The following is a 27,136-nucleotide window of genomic DNA, read 5'->3' on the forward strand; positions in this document are numbered from 1 at the left end:
GACCTGTGACGGCCGGGAGTGGTCTTCTGGAGACCATTCCTCTGTAATAACAATTCCCACAGTGGCTCCCGGCCTCCGCCGGTCGCCACATGGTCACTGTTATTACAAGGAATGGTCTCCAGAAGACCATTCCCTACACTGTCAAGGTCGTGGGGAGGGGGGGAAGCGCATCTGAGCCGTTCGACTGCTGCACTTTATTTTGCAGATTGTAGCTCTGCAAGCATGGGATGCATGCCACATCAGCATTGGTAATCTCAGCCATGCAATCCAATGCGTGTCTCCCATATCAGCAAGCAGAATGTGCCTTGCTTGCAACACCTCAGCCGTCGTAATCACCTGAGCGTCAATGGCTCTGCAGCTGCCACATCAGCGCGTGGAATTCCGACTGTCACCCTCTGCAAGTCAGTGTACTGGCCCCCCTCTCCCACGACCATTGACGGCCGGGAATGGTCACCTACTGACCATTCCCGTAATCAGGGCTCCGGCCTCCGCCGGTCGCCCATGATTAACGGGAATGGTCAGTGTAGGACCATTCTCTACCCCATAACAAGAAAAGACAGAGTAAATCTAGGATGTGATTGAGAGGGGGGGTGTGAGGAAGGTTGTGAACATTGCATTTGGAGTCGTGAGGCAGGTGGAGACATGATCAAGAGCTTCCATAACTTGAGTGCACAAACTTGCCACAAAAGCATTTAGACGATAATAGTCCAAAAACCATGCAAGAGAGTATCATTTTCAAACGTTAACTTTACTTAACATCGAGACTTACACATTGATTATCATGTGTGGTATTCAAGGTAAATCTATTGACTATCATGTTGTCTCTTGTCTCTTTAGATAACATTGGTTGTGACTCAATCTCTCATAGAGTATGGTAAAAAAATGGTTAAATTTGCGTACAAGATAGATGAGGTTTGATCAAACACCTTTGTCTCGGATTGACATCACCAACTGGATTTCTATCAGGTGCACTATGTTACTTGTCATTTTCTTGCACACACACACACACACACACACACCACATTCAAAACACTTTTTACATCACTTTCATAAAAGACCCCTTGGCAAGTCTAGATTTGCTAGTTATGGAGATACATCACTTTATGGTAAGTGATGAAGAACACTCTTGCTACCCAAAGAGCATAGCTCAATTCATTGAGTCCTCGCAATCCAACCCCAAGGTTGAGGGCTCGAGGCTCATGGGCTACGCATGATGCGTGTTGTCAACTTCTCCATTGGGGGAGTTGTTCTTGTAGTATGACCCCATGTGGGTGTGATGTGTACAGCAGCAACCCCAAGGTTGATGGTTCGAGATTGATGGGTTGTGCTTGATCGGTGTTACCAACTTCTCCATTGGGGGAGTTGTTCCCATAGTATAGCCCCTTGTTGCTCCTCAATAAGGTCACCAAATGATCTAAGTCTAAAGCACAAAAGACCCATGTAAGTTAGTAGCTAGACTATACTGATTATTCCAAGTCTCATACTAGATGGGGCCTTAGTCTAGACTTACACAGTGACAAGACTCATTTGTAGCACGTGAGCTCACATGGGGAGGGGTTCATGTGAGGGTTTTCTTTATATTTCAAAGAGTTACAAAATTACATATGCAACATGGGTTTAAAAATGAAAAACTGAGAAAAAACTAGGTTTATGAAAGGAGAGGGGCCTTCTAATTCATGGTGCAATGTGTGTGGAGTGGTTTTTGGAAGGTGGATCCCTGAGCTTATGATGAGTGTAATCTTCTCATTACAAGCAATAAATAATGAAAAGAATTGTTTCAAGACTTCTAATAGATTTCCAATGCATGCAAAAAATAGTAAGTGCCTTCTCTCACCCATGCATCTTGAGTATTTCTTCAAGCAACACTTAGTAATGCCTAAAACCAACGCTTTGTGAATTCTTAATGCTAGGGCTTTAATAGGAGGTGCACTATTAAGAAATTAAAATATATCATGCGTGTGCTGTGTGTGCTCTTAAAAACATATCTTTAACATGCCTTCATGAATATAATGATCCCTTGTTGAATTAATAAAGGTTTTTTTTTTCTGAAAAGCATTATAATTTTGATGCGTTTAAAAAAATAAAAAGACCCCTTCTGCTTCAGTCAAGTAGTGGTGCGCTGGTAATGTGGACCCCCGCCTCCAGCCACTAGGGCGTTCAAGCATGTGTGTGTGTGTGTGAGAGAGAGAGAGAGAGAGAGAGAGAGAGAGAGAGAGCGCACAAGAAGAGGAGGAAGAAGAGTTTTAAAGAAGATGAGTCTTGAACTCACGAGAGAGAGAGAGAGAGAGCCCAATATAGGGATACCTCGGTCCTGATCCAGTGATATTTTCTTCCAACACATGGCGTCAACTACACCTGTTGTTGCCCAATAGTTAAAACATTCTCTCTCTCTCTCTCTCTCTCTCTCTCTCTCACACACACACACACACACACACGACAATATAGAAGAGCGAACCGTGCCTTAGAGTGGAAGCTGTAAGTAGTAGCTAAAGCTTGAACTTGCGAGAGCCATCGGCCACGTGGTGCTGAGGTACTTTGCTGCCGCAGGAGGTACGAGGTGATGCATGCATGCAGGACAACAAAGTAACCTCATCACCACGTGGTGGATGCAGCTCTTGCATTCTCTTCCATCTCTCACCTCATCTCAGTTGATGACCAGCGTTGGCTGTCGCTGCTTCTCAAACCTCCATTCTTTTATAGAAGAACTTAGCAGCCGCTCTTGGCCGCGTTCCGTTAAGGTAGTTACCAACGGCCTTCATAGTTCGCACCCTAGTCTCACTTGAGCGGCCAATAATATTTTTATTTTATTTTTTAAAGCCCGGCAAAAAAAAACAAACAAACTTTAAAGACAAGGTCCTCCCAAATGAAAAATAAATGAGTTTCCTCGTTGTTGGATTTGTTTGAGTGACGTGTAGAGTCCTCATTGGTGGGGGCGGCAGAGGTTCAATCCGGGGCTGCACTAGTCTTAGACATGATCATTTTCGTGCAACAAGAAATTACAAAACTCTGTTGCACAAGCTGTTACATGCTTCATGTGAATCCTCTCACAAAATATTCCACTATATAAATGGTAAATGTCCCATATTAAGGACATTGAGATTGGGCCGGCTCAATCGGTCGGCATCATGCAAAAGAAGTGCGTTGTCTTCTGATGGAGATCCCGTCAGTTGCGGCATAATTTCGATAATTAGTTCAACAAAACAGTGAGCCTGAAGGCGGATGCAGTCCGGGGCAAAAGAAGTACAATTCCACGAGAGGGCTCGACCTCGCGATCCGACGGGACTCCACAACTCTCTGTGAGTAAATGAGATAACCACATTCTCACACCAGCTCGTACGTTCACTGCTGCACCAAGTATTCTTTTTATTGAGGTGAGGACATGCCTTGAAAAGGGGCATGTCCCGTAATTGGCCCCTTTACCGTACCATAAAAAAACAAACCCGTGTTAGTTCGATGTCTCTATGTAGGGGCCTCACAAAAACCCAGAGCGAAAGATGACAGGCTTAAAAGTTCTTTTTTTGTTCAAGATTCTAAAGGTTGGGCAATCTTCTTCAAGGCAAGCTCAATGTATAGCTATTTTTTGCAATTATAGTCAATAAAAAATATAGTAAAGTCCAATTTCTTGTGCACAGTAGCTCGGGTTCATATCATGCACAAAAGGAATTCTAACATTGTAGGAACATTTCAAACGGACCTCATAGATATATCTTGAAAAGATATACAGGAGGAGAGACTTGAGCTCTTACAAGTGCGCGCACACACACACAACCAAGGGAGCACATAATGGAGATGGAGGCTGAAAACTAGCTTCTCTTCTATGTTGCACAAAATGATGATATGGTTTATAAAACATTCGTAGGAAATATAACATAATCAAGGACTATGTACGACGGTCAATGTGGAGCTGTTAGTGAATGACCTTGCAAAATCTATGACCATCACTCGCGGTATGTAGACCATGTTGGTGAAGTCCAACTTTAGTTTCACTAGCAATAAGATTCATGTATGCTATATTACGCCCATGATCAATGTAGGCAAGAAGTCATTTTAGCTACCATGTGTTGGGTTTGATATCTCAACGCTCCCCCTTGAGCTTAACTCCATCTCTCATACTCCAAGCATGGCTCAAAATCTTATCTTCTCGACTCCTAGGGCCTCATAGAGATGATTGCAACTTGTTCATCTATCCTCACATACCTACCCTCCTTCCTTAAAAAATTCCTCTTCTACCTATATTTTGCCTTTGGTTGTCAAGCATCTGTTGATTACCGTAATTTTGGAATCCACAACCACGTTCCATCTCCGTGACCTACACCACATCATCTACCTCTACATGTGTTTTAAGACACAAGATATGTAAACCTTTAAATATTTTCTCGAGTATAAATTGAGGTCTTGAATAGCTTGTAAGTGGTCCTAGACCATGAAAGGATGCTTGTACCTTGTCATCATCATCAACCGTGACACAAATAGATGCAAGGGATTCACATATGCCCTTAAGCTTCAACAGGGAGTCATTCATAGATAGACCCTTTTTCTACACACTATTAAACAATAATAGATAATCAATACATGACCTTCCATGCTCGTTGGTTTCAATGTTTAAAAGCTTTCACCTCTTGAGGAGTAGGTTTCTTCTTGGTCAACATTGGTGTGTTTTCCTATGAATACCTTCAATGTACTCCCAAAAACCTTTTATCCATTAGAAAATTATTGATGCTCAATTCCCAAGCATGGAATTTATTCAACGTTGATTTTGTCACTACTAAACATGTTTGTAGAAAGTAAAAATCTGCACAAAACCTACAGCGCAATAAAAATAGTTTGTATATGTCAAGTGTGACCATATGTAATGTGTGTGCAGACACCCAATATAATGTTCCATACTACTAGACATTAGCCGTGAAAAATGTAATCCCAACCAAACTTCCTACAACACCGAAATGGGAGGTTTGCTAAAACCCAAATGTTTGTGTTCTTGCGTGCAAACACACTCTTAACTCCATAACAAAGGTCGAACATGCCCATCATTGAATTTTTCCTACACAAGATTAGTCCAAAGGACTATAACAAAACACAAAGCAGACAATCTTTCACAAAAAAATGCAAAGATCAGAGATCGAGATTGGCACCTCCGAAGAATCTTGGGGGTGAGTATTAATGCATGTGGGAGGAGAATGGAGGACCATTGCTTGTTGCTCACCATGAAAAGCGATAGAGAAGGTGAGATCTTGAGCTCTTGCATACACACAGGCACACTATGAAAAGATCACATGATATAGACGAAGGTTTTAAACCGCTTCTTTTTTTTCACTACAAAAAAAAAGGGTAAGGTTTACAAAACATATATAGAAAATGCAACATGATAAGAGACTATGGACAATGATCAATGTGAAACTACTAGTGATTGAGGTAGTAGACCATATTGGTGAAGTCTAGCTATAGTACCAAGGATGATGATCCTCTTGTCTACTACCTTGTGCTAGAGTTAAATATGGGGGAGGATCCATCCAAGTGTACTATGTTGAGCTTGTGAAATATGCCAAGTTTTTTCTTGAAAGCTTTGAAGTTTGCAAACGTGCTTGTCTGAGGTGGTTTTTGTGATCCAAATGATGTGAGAATGTATGTGCATGTAGGAAAGAGTGTGTGGAACAAACTTATGATGTCAAAGTGTAGCCTTATGAGCAAATGTTAAGAATTGTGATTTTAAACATTTGTTACAAATTCACCTATGACATTCCCCACACATTACCTATGACATTCCTCACACATTGCCTGCTTGCTCTAGAGCATGTCTATGCAATCAAAAGAAAGTTTAAGTTTGAAATTTCCCCTTTATATCAAAGTTAGTATGAAAGCCTCTTATTTCCTATTTTCAATCCATGTATGATGGATCCAAAGTGATTCAAGTGCCCATATCCAACCTTGATGAACCCTATTGTAGAAGAAAATGGTCCAATCCTTCAAAAGTTAGATATCGCAATTCTACACTCTTAAGCAAATAATACAAAAAACCTGTAACTGTGAAAATAATCAATCATGGAAGCAATTCCTTAAGAAAATTTTAAAACCAAACTCACTTAATATTTTTTTTTAATTGACTATCAATTAAAATCCAGATTCCTTTAATTGGTGATTGTGGTTTTCCTCGATGAAGGTTTGTGGAGCAAATTGGAAATGTGTGTGAGGTCACTATCCCCATTAAAATCAATCCATATGGTTTGTTTAGATATCAAGCTCAACACATGGTAGACTCGGATGACTTCTCCATTACATTCTCAGTGGAATGAGGTAGCAAAGATGAGGATAATTACCAACGGTACTATAAATGGACTTAATTGAAATAGTCTACCTATCGAAAGTGATGGCGGTTTATCTTGGGAGCTCACTCACAAGTGGTTTCACATTGATGGTGGCACATTGTTTTGATTATGTTGTATCTCCCACATATGTTTTGTAGACCTTAGCCTTGAGGGGTGCAACTTGAAAAATCATGCGTATCACGTGCGATTGAAGGTTAATTAAAAAAAACCAAAAGTACACATTTTACAGATTCAAATAAAACAATCCCTCTTTCTTCATAAAATTACAATTTGTTTAAAAAATTGAATTAATAAGCCCCTCCCGTTGATGTAAATCTATAACTATTAGGAGCTAAAATATACCCTCTTGTCGAGCGCACCGATACACCTACGATTTTAAAAGGTGCACCATTGGGACCTTAGCATCATTTTGAGTGGCGAAGAAGAAGAAGCAGCTTTGTGCATCCATATCCATTATGTGCTTTCTTAGATGTGTGTGCGCTTGCAAGAGCTCAAGCACTCTCCTTCTCTATCTCTTTACATGGTGTCAGAGACCCATTACTCTAGAAGAAAATGGGATAACCAATTTATTGCACTTGGGTGATAGAAAGGTTATCAAGTTTTCCTCCTCTTATTTTCACACACACACGTTAGGAGGAATGTTAGCATCATATATATATATATATATATATATATATATATATATATATATATATATAGAGAGAGAGAGAGAGAGAGAGAGAGAGAGAGAGAGAGAGAGAGAGAGAGAGAGAGAGAGAGAGAGAGAGAGAGAATATGCACTACTCTTAGGACACCCAGTCAACCTTAAACTCCATATAGCCCCACCATAACCTACCACCGCTATAGCTACTGGGTCTAGGCATCACAGTAGTGACACCATGTTCTATCATGAGGAGCAATGTTAACATATGAGAGAGAGAGAGAGAGAGAGAGAGAGAGAGAGAGAGAGAGAGAGAGAGTGTATCTGCACTACTCCAAGGCCACCCCAATAAACCTTAAACTCCATATAGCCCCACCATAACCTACCACCACTATAGCTACTAGGTCTAGGCATCACAATAGTGACACCATGTTCTGTCATAGTGTTCCATAAGTGCATGGTACACCAAATTGGATGGCACTAGATAAAGAAAAGATCTTATTAAATCACCCTCAATGCAAGAAGAAAAGAAGCTAAAGCAAGTAAATGGCATAAGAAAATGACAATATGGCCTAATGGGCCTTAAAAAAAGAGAGTCATATGGCCAAATGAGCCTTTAGGAAAGAGCGTTTCAGGCGCACAAATTTTTCTTTCCCCTTTTTTTGGGGCAAAACTCACCTAAAATGGAGACTGAAAAGTAAATTGTAGAAACAAAAAATTACATAGAAATCTCATGCATAGACCGTGCCATGAAAGCAAAAAAGAATCAGCACATAGTTTGGAAAGATTACCATCCCAACATCGGCCCGAACAGGAGAGTCCAGTCCCCCACATCCATAGCTAGACATCAACAAGAACCAAAGAAGCATCAACCTACCCTAAAACAGAGAGAATATTTCCGACTACGGGGGGAGCCGTTAGCTCCATCCTTTGACAAATGGAAAAGCTTCCACATGCGTACAATTTTGTGCTTCTATAATGCATGTATGCAAGGCCTTTAAAAGAGGTGCTCAAACTACTCGCATGATCTTAATTGCGAAGATGGATAAGAGAACATATGTTCAGAATTCCTAAAAATGTGCTAGCTTGCAAAAACCCTCCTAAAGGTATCCAAGAAAAAATTTCTAAATGGACGTTCAAGGCAAAATAATACTTAATGAAGGGGGGGGGGGGGGGGGGGGGGGGGGGGGGGGGGGGGAGGGGGGGGGGATCAGGCCCGAAAGTGATGAATTCACCGATTGAGAGGGATGTGGAGATGGCTTTTGAAGTTCAAGTAAATCAGCCCGCGTTTTCACAGGGGGTGAGCAATGCTTCCCTGCTACTACTGCATACAACCCCACACTTTCCAGTTCTTTTCTAAGGATGCGGTGTAGCGTCGATTGGTGGTCAACAAACACATTTGGTTCTATTTTTCCCCAAGCATTTGACAAGCAATGGTTGCTTAAGCTACATCTCAAGTGGACCTAAGCTTTTGTCACATGGAATTCCCTTTGATTTCATACGTAATCCTTCTTCAAGGGTGCTCTGATGAGCACAATGAAGAAGGATTTGTGACACCTGATTACAACCAGATGCCTAAAAAATATTTAAATAAAGTGAAAGCTTTATTGAAAAGTATTTTGAAGCGTACAATTCTTAAGTACATGCCGTAGTATGGATGTACAATTGATCTTGATGGATGGACAAATTGTCAATTTTTTTCTGAAAAATGTGATGGTGATTTTTTCAAAAGGATTCGAATTTATTGAAGCAATTGATACATTAATGAAAGAAAAAACAGGGGGTTTTTTAATAGGTAGATATGAGCATACAATTGGAAAAGCTGGTGAGCCCAAAAATGTCACGACTATTGTCAAAGACAATGCATCTAACTACAAAGGTGCAAGATGTGCAATCGAAGGCAAGTATCATGAGATTACATGGGTTCCATGTGCTGCTCACATTTTGACTTTGCTTCTTAAGGACTTTAGGAAAGTGCCTTCAATAAGGAAAATTCTTATAGACATTAATCATGTCGTCAAGTTCATTAGAGAGAATGCTTTTACTTATACTCCATTTAGAACTAAGTCACCTGATAAAATCTCTAAATCTTTTGTGAGACAATGTGGTTTGTGACTGCGTACTACGTTCTTGCAACATTGCAGCATGTTAAGCTAGCTCTTTGTGAAATAGTTGCATATACATGATGGGATATTTGGCTTGACAAGTATCCCCACTATGAGGTTGCAACCACCAAGTGCTATCACCTTGTATACTCTCCAATGTTGGCGAAATGTGGAGAAAATTGTCATTGTTATAAAGCCTATCATGCATCTAGTGCACTTGGTTGCTAAATATTTTCATATTTGGGTGGGTTTATTGGAACATGCATGGGGTTGTTTGCAAGCTAAAGGAGAGTACATCCTTTATAGCATAAGAGAAAACCACGATCGTGTCCTTTTCGGTGAGAAACGTTCGGATCAATTACATACCTCTTTACATGGGAGAGGCTTTATGATGGATCCAAATTTGAAATGCACAATCAATCTACTAATACTGAGGTCATAAAAAATTTAAAGAAAGTGTGTGCAACTATTAGGTGGTGCGGATGGCAAGGTACCTTACATGCAAAGGAAGGACTACAAAAGTAGAGAATGAATGTTTGGGGTCCAATGGCACATAGATGCGATTAGGACATTGAGTGTACCTATTTGGTGGAAGGAATACGGAGGGAAGAAAGTGGAGCTATAGTATGTGGTTGTCAGGGTCTTGTCGATGTCCGCCTCCAATGGAAGTTGTGAGTGAAATTAGTCACCTTTCTTTTGCACACAAAGGAAAGAAATTGATTGTCCTAAAGGAGTTGCAAACTTAGTGTATGTCTTAGTGTATGTTTGGGGTTCAATGGCACATAGATGTGATTAAGACATTGAATGTACCTATTTGGTGGAAGGAATATGGAGGGAAGAAAGTGGAGCTATAGTATGTGGTTGTCAGGGTCTCGTCGATGGCCGCCTCCAATGGAAGCTGTGAGTGAAATTGGTCAGCTTTTTTTGCACACAAAGAAAAGAAATTGATTGTCCTAAAGGAGCTGCAGACGTAGTGTATGTCTTTTGCAGTATGCGACTAATGCGCAAGCCTACAAGGATAGGCATGTGAGCTACATAGCAAAGCTTCTGATGTTTCTAGAGCCACAAACAAATTGTAGGTGAAGCCCACTCTGATGATGAAATTGCAGGCAAAGCCCACTCTAATGATGAAATTGAGTGGGATTTGGAACATGTGGATCTAGAGTGTTCAGATATGGAGGAAATAGATGACATGGTGTGCGTGATTGATGCTCTAGGTGATGTATGATAAAGTTTATATTGTGGCAAAAAACTATACTTTTGTAATGATTATTATGTACTTTTAGTTACACTTATGTAACACTTTTGTATATGATGGTTTAGAGAGGCACTCCATTTTTGTAATGACTAACACTTTTGTATATGATGGTTTAGAGATACACTCCATTTTTGTAATGATTGAAAAGCCATACGTTGGTGAGAAGTACAACATACCTTTAATTATGTAAATTTTTGTGTCAAAAATCTCTTAATCTGTCTCACCTCATCGAATAAGGTCCCTTGGGATAGTTTCCTACGACGTTAAAATACTCTTCTCCTTCTTCTTCTTCTCTTCTCTCTCTCTCTCTCTCTCTCTCTCTCTCTCTCTCTATATATATATATATATATATATATATACATAATTAAATAAATAAATAAATATATACACACATATACATATACATATATACATGTATGTATATATATACATACATATGAATGTAAAGTTATATGTTTCTATTCTTTATCCACGGCATGCTTTCTCTAGGTCAATTTCATAGAGAGGAGGATAGATGTTTCATATTCATGATGTAACATTTAATGGCCTAAAATCTTATGTGTAGCGGAAATTAGCATGAATATAGTGGGCATTTCATTAGAATAGATTCCTAATGAGAATTACAAGAGTGCTTGGGTGGAGAGAGCAACAAAAAGCATAACACCTAGTTAGATAGCATCGACAATACTTTCAAAAGAGAGAGATATTAAGCTATTGACAACAGTTGAGGACCGGATTTGCATGGAGCCGGTCCCCCCTCCAAAAGGCTTTGTATTATGGTTTCTCCCATCAAGAGAGACATTGTACAATACAATTCTTTGTGTTCCTTCAAGACTAGCTAGTGCAATGAAGATGGAAGCTTCATACACCAAGCAAAACACTTAATCAAACACAACTTGAATTATCCCCGTTCTCAGACCCAAGACCTCACACACCTTCGAAGATGGTGAGAGCTAGCAGGGTATGAGAGTAGATTGAGAGGAAAAAGAAGTATCTTACGAGAAAGAAGTACATCTCCTCACATAATCACTCATATTAGCATAGCTTAGCTTAGTAATTAGCTTGGTAGAGAAGATGAGCATGCATTGAAGCTTGGCTCTTGGTTGGATTTGCATCCACATGCCAAGAGAGTGTTGATGTAGGCTTCTATCTCACAAGCTTGGAGTAGGTGATGAGCTCTCCATTAAAGCTTGGGAGGAGATAGAGTATTTTCCCTTCACACATGGTCAAGTGTGAGAGTGTGTGTGTCAATGCCAAGCAAAAATCAGCCCCCCCTCTCTCTTGGGCGAGCCCTAGCTGCTAAATAAGTCTGGCCTTTGCCTCATTGGACCTCCCCAGGTCAAGCCAATAGGAATTAAGCAGCATAAGTGATAGCCTTTAGACATGTGTCCCCCTTTCCCCTTTTGTGAGAGCTTTAGGTAATTAAATAATTAAACTAAACTCTCATTGGACCCCTTTGCCTCCTGGCCAATAGGAATCAGGCAAGCCATGGGGCTCCTGAATGCTCATTGGACCCCTTGGGAGACTGCCCAATAGTCTTCTAGGAGACTTAATTCTCATTGGTTTCTTTTATTAAATGTTTTTAAATTAATTAAACTAGATTTACTCTAGCTTAATTCTCATTGGTCCACTTCAAGGGTCTTCCAATAGGAATTGGGCACACCTTGTGGGCATCTGGCCTAGGGAGCTGACATGTGTCCCTCATTCCCTTTGTGTAAAGGGAGCCTGTGTGTGTGTGTGTGTGGCTTTCTCTCTCATCCCCTAGCTTTGGGGCTCGCCCCCTCCCATGTAGGGATGTAGAAAGACTTTTTGGGCACACACTAAGCATCCAATTTTCCCTAGGGTTGACCTTTGGACACAACCTTTGAATTTTGGAACCTTAGCATTTTGGAAGTCTTAATGGGCTGAACCTTAGGGTCTTTTTGGCCCATTGTTTCACATGGCTCTTTTGCAGATGGCCCCCCCTTTGGATCCCTATTTTCCCTCCTTTGGATCCCTACTGTGGCCGGTCTGCTAACTTAACCAATATTCTAGCTTTTTCTCCCTTGGCACTTCCCCACATTAAATGATCAGTTTAATATGAGAAAATCATTTAGGAGAATTAGATATTGATTATTATGACACATGATGTCGACAATGGGGCATGGCTCAGGCATTGATCTTGTCACAATAGAATGCAAATATCTAGAAATGGATATCTAAACAGATCGTGGGTGTGCTTTGATCATGTTTGACAGATAGAAGGAGGAACAACTATGGAAACACACGTTTACGAGCCAAGGCAAATTGTCTTTCTACATTCACTCCAAGATTGGATAGCACAAATCTCCTCTATGCATATTGGTAGCAATGAATGTTAATGTGGATGTGTGTTGGTATTTAGTGTCCAAGTGTTAGTGATGATTTCCATATGCTAGATGAAAGAAGAAGATACTTCAGCTCAGATGATATTCTAGAAAAAAATGATTGCTGTGGTAGAGCGCAATGGGGGACCTCCAACAGGTTTATGATTAGATAAGGTGATGGAAGGTAGGGAAAAATCTTGCATTTTCCATTGGGAACAAAGTCTAGGGATCCACACCATGGAATATGTAATCAATGCATTTTAAGATGAGTACAAGCGGCTATGTCAAATTTGGCGTTGTGTGCAAAGCACTGAAGATATAGAGGCCTTGTATCGGTATATTCAAGCTTGGTGGGCAACCAAGAAGTTGGAAGATGGGAATCTAGGCCCATTGCAGTGCTGGTTAAGTTCATGGCATGTGATTGGAGGAAGAAACTTTTTTGTCAATGTTTTTGGATAGATTCTAGGATGTCCATGTAATTATGCCTTACATGACATCAATAAGATAATGTTCCATCGTTTTGCAATCTCTAGATGACCACTGCATTGAGGTTGTCCCTCAAATAAATCTCTCAGAGTCACGTCACGCATCATGGCTAGCATGTGAAGGTCACAAGCAAAAAATTCTTTGTACGATGCAACAATTTTGGACATTGGGAACACACTCCTTTAGCAATCCAAAAAATTGTCATATACAGAGGGTAAATATATAGGAAGCCGACCAAGAATAAGAAAGATGAGAGACAAATTAGCTTCATGAAAATTCCACACACCTAGTCCATCATAGTCTAGTCGTGTTGTGAACAATGCAATAGGAGGCACCAACCTTCTAAGGATGGCTGAGTTTTTTGGAGACAAGGTTATAGTGACAAAGTGGCAAAAGACATTCACCAATGTTAAAGGCATAGAGTCAAATAGTTTGCATAGGCGAGAGTATGTCAACTGTCATTTGATGGTGCAGCATAGACAACCGAAGTACTCGTACAGATGAGGAAAATGTTGGGGTGAGGATTTCGGCCATCGAGGTTGACATAAATGACAGCATGTGGGCTATCCGAAGGTGCAAACCGTGGTGTAGGTTCACCTATCAAGGAATCATCAAAGGAGGAAAGAGCAAGAAGAAGGTGAATGTATGCACTCAGGGAAAAATGGTACCAAGATTTGGGGAAAATGCTATTGAAAGGGATGCAACACTAACACATGGGTATGGTTTTGTAGCAACGATGTGAAACATCAACGCCAGTGGCACGAGGCACGAGGCACGTCCTCAAGAGTGTCATAAATAAAGGCATTGCAACTTGCAGGGTTTCATATGACAATAGAAACTATGGAAGTGTAGGGTCAAAGATGTGCAGGCAAGTACAAGGCAGGTCTTTCTAAAGAGGCTTCCAAAAGACCAATGCACATAGAAAACGCACAGTAATCATATGAGAAGTCGGAGCAAAAGTCTCTTCATAATCTATGCCTTTTTGCTGTGCATAACCCTTTGCAACAAGTCAAGCCTTATGGCAATCGATCTCACCATCCGGCTTGCGTTTCAACTTGTAAACCCACTTCGTACCAATGGACTTTTCTCCAAGGAGGAAAATCACATAACGTCCATGTGTCATTTTCTATAACTGCATCATATTCTAATGCATGACAGCCATCCAATTTTCTAAATTTTGTACTTCATCAAAGGACAGAGGTTCCTCAACATCATGTAAGCTAGACACAACCAAAGCATAACAATCTGATGCATAAGATGCAAGGTGAGAGCCTGAACGAGTACAACTAGACAAAGCTGCATCCAATTTACTGTCACACAAAGTTTGCACCAGCCATTTTGGCATACCTCTAGCCTGCTCATTTTCAGCCCTTTCCTCATCAAGTACATCCTGTACATCTACATCAGTGATAGGCTCATCTATAACATTTTCGGAAACCCCCATAGGCTGTACATTTGCCTCATTGGAATTTACATTCGAATTTCCACCACTGAAAAGAGGCAACAAAGTGTCATAAATGTCCTGTGAGCTTACATTACTGTCTCTAGTACGTGACAGCAAGGACTGAACATAATCTTCCACAAATACTAATCCTGTGAAACCAATATACGCTTTGTTTGCGGATGATACAACCTGTAACCTGTGCTTCAGCACTATAACCAACAAAAATACATTTGACAGCCTTATGATCCAATTTTCTGTGTTGCACTTGTGGCACTAAACCATAAGCCAAACATCCAAAAACACGCATGTGCTCAATAGATGGCTTTCTATCATGCCATGCTTCATATGGAGTCATAGACTGCAACGCTACGTAGGACACCTGTTGAGTACATAAGTGGCACACATGACAACCTCGAGCCAAAAGAAATATGGTGAAGCTTGACTCTTGACCATACATCTTTCCATTTCCATAAGAGATCTGTTTTTCCTCTCAGCAACACCATTTTGCTGAGGCATATATGGCAATGTACATTGGTGTTTTATCCCACGACTAGCCAGAAATGCATTGAATTCATGAGACATATACTCCCCCCCTTGATCGGAATGGAGGGTGCCCATAGTACATTTTGATACATTTTCAGCCATAGCCAGAAATTGTATGAAGCACATAAAAACTTCGGACTTCGCTTTAAGAGGAAATACCCATGCATGCCTGGAGTAATCATCAATGAAAGTCATGAAGTACAGGTATTTGCCCAAGGACGGAGTTTGCATGGGCCCACAAACATCACTATGCACAAGCTGCAACCTGCATGTGGCCCTAACTGAACCATCCTTTGGAAACTTAGAACGCTGTAGTTTACCCAAAATACAGCCTTCACAAACATGTTTGATAGGTGCTTCAAGAGGCGGCAAAGAATCAACCATATCAGATTTCTCCAAACACAGCAAACTGGCAAAATTCAGATGCCCAATACGTGCATGCCAAAGTTTTGCATCTGAAATAGCTCTTGAATCTACAACTGCATTTGCAAAATTTTGTCCACACTTGTCATACAAAGTGAGCTTATACAGCCACGACAGAAAAGGCCAGATGGAACAATTTCATCACCAAAACTGAGATCATGAACTGTACATCTGTCATCCACAAATTTGACTACAAGTCCAAGTCTAGCAAGTGCGGATACAGGCAAAAGATTCTTCTTGATCCCAGGTACATAAAGTGCATCAACAAATGTGAAAGAACTGCCATTTGCAGCAGTAAGCACAATCTTTTCAACCCCCTGAACCGGATAAGAGGCATTGTTGGCACAAGTGACTGAATTCCCACGAGCGACAGACTCAAGAGAGGTGAACAATTCACGATGTGAGGTAATGTGCTTTGTAGCACCGCTGTCAAAATACCACACATGTGAATCTCCAGCAACTGACAAGCATGCATCATGGACAACAGGATTATAAGTGCACTCTGCACTAAAAAATCCCATTCTACATCAACATCAGCATCACAGACTCCTTTTACAGAAGACTCAACAATGGCTGCATTTGTAGTGGAACCACCATTTGCAGTGGAACCACCCTCTTTATTCTTAGCCTCTTTGGACTTCAACTTAGGAAACTGCTTGATCAAGTGATCATTAGCTTTACAATAATGGCAACGCATCTTCTTTTTGCCCTTATCACCAGAATTGCCAGACGAAGTGCTACCAGCAGAAGCATTGGGAACATAAGTTTTGCCACTCGCAGCAGAACCATAAGAAGTGGCTGCATTACTGTTACCACCCTTTCTTTAAGAAGAAATAAAAGCCTGTTCAACTGCATGCTATCTAGTCCTTTTTTTTTTTGGAAAGTGACTGTTGCAACAGCAATGTCCATAATGCATCAAACTTGACAACTTCAGGATTCCTTGGGTCATGAGTCTCCAAGTACTAGCAAAATTCTGGTAAGAATCTAGTAAGGCATCAAGAACAGTCTGCACAAGGAAACTGTCTGAAATGATTTCACCTCCAGAAATAAGTTGCTCATTGATATCCTTGCCACCAGCAAGGAAAGTGTCCATATCATCTTCCTCATGCATAATCTTCGACTGTAGCTCTTTACGCAACAAATCAATTTTAGCCACATTGCGACTTGCATAAAGACCAGCCAAAATATCCCAGGCCTGTTTTGCAGATTTTTGTTGAACGAATGTGAGGAACAATGGTGCGCTTCACCGACAAAACAATCAATGCATGAGCCTGCACATCCTTTACATCCCAATGAGATTGTTCTGCTGTAGGCAAAAGAACTCTAATAGCATCAATTCTTGTAGCAAGACCTGCAACATCCTCAACTTCGCCTGCATCCTCAGAACCAGGACGTACATCAATGCCCTACACAATATTCTAGATGCCCTTTGACACAAGAACATGTTGCATCATGTAAGCCCACATAGAGATGGAGTAATTGTCCCCATACAATCTTTCCTCAACAACAAACATCTTGAACACATCTGTGTTGTTGTCAACCATGGTAAATGTTGCACCTGATGTGAAACGTGCCCAAAAAGAGGAGAAACAAAGTGGGAACAACACATGCTATATAGCACAAGCGATAGTAGACTGTAAGGCACCTATTATGCAGAAAACGACATTGACAAAAATTCTGCACAAAATGACAAAATAGCCTATGCAGTACTGCATGTAGTGGAAACAGAGGCGGAAATGAGCCCAAATCAGAAATCTGAGCAGACTAGACTCTATGAGCTCCCCTGAAATTTTTGTCAACCTACGAACGCTCGCCAAAGCTCACAGAAATCGAAGAAAGTGAGCAGGTGTGTGGTGGAGCTGCTGGTGACTGAGCCCGGGAGGACGCAACCTGCTGTGATACCAATTGTTGGAATTAGGGTTGCAGAGAAACGCACACAGCTTGGAGAAGATGAAGGAAGTTCAAGGCACACAATAGAGAGTGTGTTACTTAGTGTGCAATGGAAAGATAGATAGCCCTAGAGTGATGGGCGTATATACAATGCTGGGGGGGAAAAACCTCCTAAGAGGGAAGAAATGCCTCAGCGGTCCTAGTGTGTTCACACACATCACTACCACATGTATATGGTAACAAATCCTATATTTTTACACACTTAAAATTGATTTACAGATCAAAAGACCAATAATACAAGAAGTCAATTTGTGATCAATTCAAGACAATATCATCATTTGAACATCTCAAAGTGAATATGAAAACCCAAAAATGTACAATTCTTACAATATATTGCCTTTTGGTCTCCACTAGCGTTTTGAGTTTGTTATCACCCAAACTAGATTCATGAATGAACAGGTTGTGGTTTATGTCCATTGCAAACACTCTCAAGTAGACTAATACAACTCTTTGCAAGCCATGTGGGTCATTCCCTTCCCTACCCTCGTTTGGAAGTCTCCACAAGTACAAGTGGGATTCTTAGCTATTGAGACCCGATATTTATCACCACATAACTTTGAGTTTTGAGTTTCCACAAGGGCACTTAGTGTTTTCTTATCTTTTTCACTTCCACTTGCTCAATTTCCATCTATACAATTTAAGCAATGTGATGGTGGTATTGCCGTGTGTCAGAAAAGTTACATAGAGACATTGCTATGTAAGTTTGGACTCGAGGATTGCAAATCTATTGCCACTCCCATGGAAAAATGTTTGAAATTGAGTCTACATGATGCTGGTGATTCAGTAGATGTCACTCTTTACCAAACTCGTATTGGATGCCTCATTTATGTATGCAACACGAGGCTAGTTATTCAGTTTGCAGTCTCATAGGTTAGCAGATTTATGCATAGCCCAGGGTCTAATCATTGGCAGGCTGTCAAGAGGATTTTATGCTACCTTAGTGGCACTTTACATCTTGGCTTGTTTTATCCCAAGGGGGGATCATTGCCGCCAGACTTACATGCTTTTTCGGACTCAGATTGGGTTGGTTGTTTTGACATGCAAGTGTCACAAGTGGTTTTTGTTTCATGCTTGGCAGTTCATGTATATCATGGTTGAGCAAGAAGCAACCTTCTATGGCCACTTCGAGTTGTGAGGCTGAGTACAAGGCAGTCTTCATAGCTACGGTTGAGTGTGTATGTCTCAGACGTCTTATGGATGATTTGGGTGTTGGACAGGACACTGCCAACACTATCTACACTGATAGTCAGAGCCCATTGGCAGTTGCCAGGAATCTAGTTTTTCATGCTCACACAAAGCACATCGAGGTGCATTACCACTATGTCAGGGAAAGGCTCTCAGTAGGAGAACTCAGCTTGGCTTATGTGCCAACACAAGACAACCTTGCAGATATTTTCACAAAGGCATTGTCTCGTGAGAAGCTTGAAGCTTTCTGCAAAGCTTTGGGCTTACTCCCCTTTGTGGACTGATCATGTCCTCAGGGCATGACACTTCCCTTTACTCATGTGCCAGCTCTCGTTCATCGCATCACTCCAAGGGGGATTTGTTACCATATACATGTGGTAGTGATGTGTGTGAACAAACTAGGACCCACGGGGCATTTTTTTCCCTCTTTACGAGGTTTTTCCCGCGAGCATTGTATATACACCCATCACTCTAGGGCTATCTATCTTTCCATTGCACACTAAGTAACACACTCTCTATTGTGTGCCTTGAGCTTCCTTCGTCTTCTCCAAGATGTGTGCATTTCTCTGCAACCCTAATTCCAACAAGATTTTGGTGAAATGATAGAAGTATGGAGAGAGAGAGAGAGAGAGAGAGAGAGAGAGAGAGAGAGAGAGAGAGAGAGAGAGAGAGAGAGAGAGAGAGAGAGAGAGAGAGAGAGAGAGAGAGAGAGAGAGAGAGAGAGTCAACGAGATAGAGAGACAGTGAGAGAGAGCAAGAGAGAGCAAGAGAGGAGGTCTTTGGCTACTCCACTAAAGTGAGAGAGGGAAAGAGAGAGAGTCAACAAGATAGAGAGAGTGAGAGAGAGAGCAAGAGAGGAGGTCCTTGGCTACTCCACTAGAGGGAGGGGCAGCAAATGGACAATGATGGTTGGAGTAGGGGTAGCACATGGTGGCAGTAAGCTAACACCACCAACCACCCGTGGTGGGCTAGGGTAGTCGTGGCCATGGGTCGTAAGGGTTGGCAATGGTGTTGGAATGGGAAAAAAAAAGAAGCTCGCTCCGAAATTGCCCCACATCCATTTTACCTAAAATAAATAACAACATAATATAAAAGAAATCCCAATGTGATGTAAAATTAAAAAAGTAAGAAATGATGAAGGATTGATGACGTCATGTGCAATTCAAATATACTAATGGAACTTTTAGAGCAAAAAACCTTAAGATTAAACAAGATAGTGATGTCATCTCTTACCTGTTGAACAAGATTCTACTAAAGAAAAATGAGAGCCGGATTGTTAACCGCATTCTAGTTGGGTAGAGATGGGAACAAATTGCAGAGAAATTGTTTGATGGCGATCTAACTAGAGCCAAGGGTATGCACATCAAGATGGGACATGTTTCAAGCATGGGAGGATGAGTGGGCAGGCATAATTCTTGCAAGAACAAAAAGTGCACCTACGGCAAGCCTAACAAAAATCTTAGTCTCTTGAGTCTACCCATATAACACAAAAAAACCTTTAATGCACAGATAATTTCCTTATGGAGCCGCCTCTGACCATTGTACTAAACTACAGCTCCCAACCATTCTTGCTCTATCTGATTGTGAAGCATATTGATTCACATCTCTGCTAACTTTATAGATGGGCAACACTTGCATAATAGCATTAGCACTTGTGCTACCTCTTCTTTGCCATTGAAAGTGCAGATTTTGACCTGGCTGTCTTCACAATTTGGCTAAGACATGTCGCACACCACCGTCGCTATTGCCAGCTTTGTGGCAAGCATATTGGTCACCCACCATGTGCAAGGTCTTAAGCTTTATGGCTCTATGGTGGGATCATGCTTTGTGGCATCATGGTAGGCCCAGCCTCTAAGCTCAGTGTCTCAAGCTATGTAGTGCATGATAGGCAAGGGTTTGTCCAGATTTTGATTCCCCATCCACCGTAATCAATAGTAACAAACTCATTCAGTAAGAGGAATTGGGTGTCCTAATGTCAAAATCTTGAGGACATTTTGAACCCACCGTAAACATGGGCGGTATCCAACCCTTGAAAAAAGGCTTTCTAGGTACTCTGGAGCGAGAATCACATGCATATGTTGAACCTTTGACCTCGGTGATCCAAAGACAATCGGTAACCAATAGTCCATTTTAGTTTTTTTCTTCTTCAATAAAAATTAGCAATTTTTATTTTTTTTTGACAATGTTAATGGGTTGGAGCATGGAAAAGGATGTCAAGACATGGATGTGTGTGTGTGTGTTTTGTTTGAAAATCCCTTCCTATCTAACCCATACTTAGAAAATTACATTAAATAAAACATTAAATAACAATACCTTATCATAACATAAAGTGTGTACACAGTTTGTATATAAACTCTTGTCTCACTTTTGTCAATATACCAAACAACATCTATATTCATCTAGATTCAAACTTTGGTCTTTAACCATTACAAAATAGGATATTATATATGTGTCCATCCTTTGGGATGAGCCTCCACTACACCTACAAGGAGAAGGATCCAGCTGTTACCTGCGTCCATACAAAAGCATTCAATTAGAACTGGCTATGCTTGTGTGTATTACAGGTGTCAATACTAGGTCCAGTTGTTATCCATGTCACACCTATAGAATTAGTTTACAGCTTATCCTACGGACTCTCATATGTTCATGTATCATCAAGCCAAAAGAAATAGGTTTTAAAAAGAAATTGGACAGCATCTTGTTTGTATTTCGGAGAATTTGTCAAAAAGCCACAATACTTGCCATCTCTTTGGAGACCCTCACAAGAGGATTAAGGCTTTTAAACACATTAGAAACTTTTAAATCATTATGTAATCATCAATATTGTTTTTACATTCCTTACTTGAATTAAAGTAATGAAAATCTCAATATGTAAAAAAACCAAATACCGCCTGTCCAACCAAATGCGGACAGAATCTTGCTTGTAAATAGAACAGTTTTTCAAACCATCCGTTTATGCGAATTGCAATCCTCCACGGGAGGTTTATGGCTTGCCAACGTAATAGGTATCAAATGTGATCAAAGCCCAATTTCACAGTACGTGTCAACCACAACTAGCCACATAACAAGTTACTTTGCAGCCATATCAAACGAGCATGGCACAGCCTCATAAGACCCTTTGAGGCTCCTACATACAATAAAAGCACCTGCTAAGTCCTAGTACTGCAAATCCAAGTTCTACGTTCATGTTTTTTTAGGAATATTAGTTGCATACATTTTAGGAAACAAATTGTGACTTGAAATTATGATTCTCAGAGTATAACTTTTTAATAAAAACCAATCAACACTCCGATCTTTTGTGAATATCCATGGCACAAACCATTTCATCATTACGATTGGGTGCCTTATTTTTGCAAAACGTCCAAATCCAGCAAGTTATGACACAAACTTATCAACAATTAAGCATGTCACAGTTATATTCTTCTAATTAGGTGCATGAGCACCTACCTGCTTGTAGTTCTTGTAGCAAGCCCATTCTGGACGTATAGATTATTGTAGCTTTTGACTCAAAGGTACTCCTAATGTGTGTGTGATGATTTTGCCAATGTTGGAACGACATCATCCTTGCATACTCCATGTATGCATGTCTTTGTTGGATAAAGTGTCCTGCCATACATGTAGATAGGCTAGCCACAGTGATGACTTTGAAGGGCTACCGATCATAAATAAGCTACAAGGGAAACATGGCCATGTCTGTGTGTACCTGTGTGTGTATGCTTGCATGTGTGTGTGTGTTCGGTTATTTTCATTAATGTTCGATCTTATTACTTTATGTTTAAATACCAAAGCATTTGTAAATCCTAGCTCTGATAATACATTTTAGGCAAGTTCTGATGGCCAAAAATGTGCAACCCATGTTACCATGTCACTATGTGAGTGGTATTCCAACAATGTGCATAAATAATTTCATGAGTACATATAATCTACTCAGAGAGACATCCAAAGCTTGTAACACTAATCATACTATCATTACACATATTGCAAGCTACAAGGATTCAAACCTGAGTTTTGGCATTGAGGGGTGATCCAACGTATGATCCTTATTCATCCAATAAGAGGTTATCTTCTTTGAGCATCATAAATACCTATGGAACCATGAAGTGACAATTTTTGCCAACTGTAATCATCTGTTGATGAATATTGAACTATGTAGAATGCCGACGAAGGAAACAACCTTGCATATCTAGTGATAACTTGCCTATTTGTGTATTTTCTGTGTTTTCATGGAGATTAAGGAGGAGGAGATGGAATGTGATTACCCTCCACCAAGTGCATGGTTCTGAATGAAGGGTATATATGCTGGTGGTCGTGATGGCATGAGTATTAGCTATGGAGTGGGCCAAGAAAAGCTATGGCATGGGATCATAAGAGCATGGATATGGGCTAAGTTCTAAGCGAGCAGGGACTCCACAACTTTGCATATGGTGAACAGGGTTGGATATGTACCCGTGTGTGTGTGTGTGTGTGTGTAGAAACGTTGCGAGAGAGAGAGAGAGAGAGAGAGAGAGAGAGAGAGAGAGAGAGAGAGAGAGAGAGAGAGAGAGAGAGAGAGAGAGAGAGAGAGAGAGAGAGAGAGAGAGAGAGAGAGAGAGAGAGAGAGAGAAGGCTGAACCTGTATGAGATGGGAATCAGGGGCAATATCGTGTGTGTGTGTGTGTGTGTGTGTGTGTGTGTGAGTGAGAGAGAGAGAGAGAGAGAGAGAGAGAGAGAGAGAGAGAGAGAGAGAGAGAGAGAGAGAGAGAGAGAGAGAGAGAGAGAGAGAGAGAGAGAGAGAGAGAGAGAGAGAGAGAGAGAGAGAGAGAAGGAGAGAGATACACTGAGAGATATAAAATCATAAATAAAAGCTCACAGAAGCACCTCAATACAAGGAGATAAGCGAGCGAGACGAAATCATTTATGTATACAGGAGGTTGCTCTTAAGTCCTCATGTTGAGAGTGTAGATAAGGGATAATGAGCAAATGAAAGGGGACCAGATTCACCCCAAGATATTATCGAATGGAGCACAACCACTCAATTTGAGACAGCCTCCTAAACATAGGGGCCTCTTAAGCATAGGTATGTCACTTTGTCTCTAGATCAGAAAGAGTAGGTTGTGTTTGGTAGTGATCCCTTTACATCTTTATTATGATTTAGGGGAGTTGAGAACATATTAGATGTCCATTATTTTGGTCTTTAACAACCATGGTTCTCCTTACGAGGTGTACTGTAGGTATAGTATTTACGAATTTTCAACGTGTGAGTCATCGTGTATCAAGCACAGGTTAGTTTCATTATAGAAACAGAGATCCCAATTGTGCCAAGACATTGTCTTCAAGATGAGTGTGTGTGTGTGTGTGTGTGTTTAGGAATGAATATCCCCTCATGAATATGAACCATACAAGTACAATTTTCTAAACAAGTATATTGAATAATAGTACACCATATTGACATTACTTTTTGAAAAAGATCTATTTACAGGACAGTGTCAAAGCTGACATACTACGAAGTCAACCAATTTATACTAAACAAAGTTACAAATTCTACATAAGGAGAAGATCTGTTACAAAAGTATTTCGCAAACTATTAGAGGAATATCTTGCTTCCATGTCCTTTTGGAAATATCCTCTACAAATCCGCCAAGAGAAAGGTCCAACTGTTACCTGCATCCATACCAAAGCACATGGTGAGAACCAGGCTGTGCTAATGTGTCTTGTAGTGGAACCAGTTGTTATCTTGTCACCCTTGAAGAGCCTGCAAAAACCATCTACCCATAAGGACACAAAGGAGGGTCAACAAGCCCTAGTAATGCAGCATATAAATTAGTGTCCTGAAATAAAGATATGCATGTAATACACAAAGTTATACCAGTGTCTTAAAACTTATACCAGACCTTCCTTTTAAATGAAAAATCTCCTTCAAAACACCTCATCTTGGTGCAAATGTAGTTAGATACCATCAATCGGCATCCAATCTCTTGCATGCTTAAGTTGTCAGTACAGATAGTGCCCATCTTTCCAGATCATGTAGAGAAAGACCTCCTAATCGTTGTAAAGAGCAATCAAACTCAACTTTGTTATGAGAACATTGCTGGCAAAATTTTGACAGTCTTGTTTGTACATAGAGTATTATTTCAAAAATAACATCTCCTCTTCTCAAAAGACCTTCAAGTGAGGTTTTTTGTTCAATATTAAAGCACAGCTCATCCAAGTTCGTCACCTGTAAAAAATCATTCGCAACCACAAGTTCTAAGGCTATCCGAGTATGGAGGTTATCACCCCCCTTACATAACCATTTAGAAAATGTACAGTGAGAAGCAACCGGTTATGAATTGGGTGAGTAAGCTTCTCAACCAATATCACACCAATTTGTGTGGTATGCAAGGACTCGAAGGTCTTCATGAATATAGTAGGCGAATTTTGTACTTCTTTGAGCTTACAAGGTCTTCATCAAAGCTACAGAAGAGCAGTGCTTACTCTATCCAATATGTTAAAGCATATTAAAGCTTAATCAAATAGTTACATCTACTTTCCATTCACCTAAGAGATAGATCTAGCCAATGATACAACATGTATGTGTGAATGTGTGTTGTTAATTAACTAGAGAAGGAAAAAACTGCACCTTCTAAATTATTCCCAGGAGACAAAGGGGGTTGTAGTAAGTTGAAGTCGCGATCATCCATTGCATGAGGGTGCAAGCTTCAACAATGAGCCATCGAGTTCCATGCTCGGGTTGCAAAGAAGGTGAATTAGTGTCAGGTTTGATAGCCACGAGATGGTTTCCCCCTTTCCATCGTAGTTTCATTGACAAGCTTCTGCTCGTACGTGGATCTCTACCACTCTTGCAGCCCCAAATTCATGTGTATAAAGAAGGCGAGAGAGAGGCTACAACAAACTAGTGTAAGTGCGTGTGTGGGTGTGTGTGTCAAAATAGACACATATGCGAGCTATACAAGGCTATGCCAACTCGCTACCTAATGATAACACAGATAGATCTACGCCAAAAGTGTAAGAGTACGGAAGCTCGAGTAAGAGAGGCATATTCGTGATAAAGAAGGGAGCAAAGGGAGCGTGCAAAAGCCAAGCCTCATAGCACACAACAAGACGCCATCTCCCATGCCAGCAATTTGGGTGGTTATCGAGCAGATAGGAGGGTGGGTAGTTAATACGCCAAGCGTATTAACTACCGAGCAGATAGGAGGGTGGGTAGTTAATACTCCAAGTGTGGATATTAGCAGATCCACACGGGCTCACATTCGTAGGTGTTGATAATCCTCAACGAGTGGTAGATAAGCACCAGAACCTAATATCTTCAATTAGAAGAAAATTTTTACTGTGTAATAATATTATTTGTTGAAAGAATACTTGCAATTATTGATTTTTAAATACCATATTTTATATACAGAAGGGTTCGATAAGTAGCACGTCTATGGACAGTCTCGTCGTAGTACAAAAGAAGCGCAAATTGTCCATACCTATTGTATACCTGAAGCATATACGCCTGCCAAGCGCGAGTTCTAGCCTCAGTAAGACTTTTTTCCATATGAGTAGGCAAAGTAAGCAGGGGTCAACCAAAAAGAACTTTGTGTAGGCATACGAAAAGACGCCTTCAGAGTCGGGTTAGAAGAAAAAAAGAAAAAACCAGAAGTAGCAATGTCGGGCCTCCAGGGCTGTCGATACTAGGGCACCTGCATCTAATGGGAGAGAACCCACATCGAACTCTGCATAAGCTGAGCCAGATATATGGGCCCCTCTTCTCCTTGCGTTTTGGCTCTGTGCCAGTTATCGTGGCCTCGTCCCCGCAAACCGCCCGCCTTATCCTGCAAACCCACGACCAAATCTTATGTGGTCGTTTTTCCACCACCGTCGATCTTCATCTCAACGGCCACCATAGCATACTCAATTCCCATCCTGGCCCATACCACACTTTTGTCTACCAACTTTGTAACACCCACCTCTTTAGTTCTAAAATGGTTCACCACTTTGGCCCCATAATTAGCCAAGAATTAGCCCACCTCTTGTCCTCTATCTTAGCCCACTCTCACACCGCCCTCCCTTTCCCTCTTCGCCCCCTCCTTTACTCCACCTTTACCAACATCGTCTCTCGTATGACCCTCGGAAATAAGCTTGCTTGCAAGTTTATTTTACTGGACCTAGTCCTCGATTGGGTCCACTTGATGGCAACTTTCAATTTGAGTGACTACATTCCTTGCTGTCGTTGTTGAAGGAGTACGAGCGGAAGTGCGACGCGAGAGAGAGTGCGAGAAGAAGAGCACGACGATATGGTGAACTCGCTCTACTGTAATGTGTAGAGCATAGTGAGTTCTTATTAGGTTTTTACAAAAGAATATGTGTACATACTTGGTGGCCCGCCCACTTACCTGGGCGACCACATTGGGCTTTATACCCCAACAACCTCCCACTTAAAGTCCAATGTGGTACTGTAAGTGTGAGAGAA

General features: G+C 40.9%; 1 protein-coding gene across 1 annotated transcript; it reads left to right on the forward strand.

Annotated features, from left to right (window-relative positions):
- Positions 1–270: 270 nt before the first annotated feature.
- LOC147463666 (cytochrome P450 71A26-like) lies at positions 271–26,903 on the forward strand. The gene is made up of 2 exons (XM_086497088.1): positions 271–517; positions 26,230–26,903. Exons 1-2 carry the CDS (start codon positions 271–273, stop codon positions 26,901–26,903), a joined length of 921 nt encoding a protein of 306 aa, XP_086353214.1.
- The last annotated feature ends 233 nt before the right edge of the window (positions 26,904–27,136 follow it).

Source organism: Adiantum capillus-veneris, chromosome 2, assembly GCF_014529385.1.
Source record: "Adiantum capillus-veneris isolate H3 chromosome 2, ASM1452938v2, whole genome shotgun sequence".
In the NCBI taxonomy this organism is placed as follows: Eukaryota; Viridiplantae; Streptophyta; class Polypodiopsida; order Polypodiales; family Pteridaceae; genus Adiantum; species Adiantum capillus-veneris.

Coding starts and splice junctions, on each gene's coding strand:
- LOC147463666 (XM_086497088.1), top strand. CDS start 271: ATGCGTGTCTCCCATATCAGCAAGCAGAATGTGCCTTGCTTGCAACAC. Junction 518..26,229: donor GCCCATGATTAACGGGAATG/GTCAGTGTAGGA, acceptor CCATATGAGTAG/GCAAAGTAAGCAGGGGTCAA.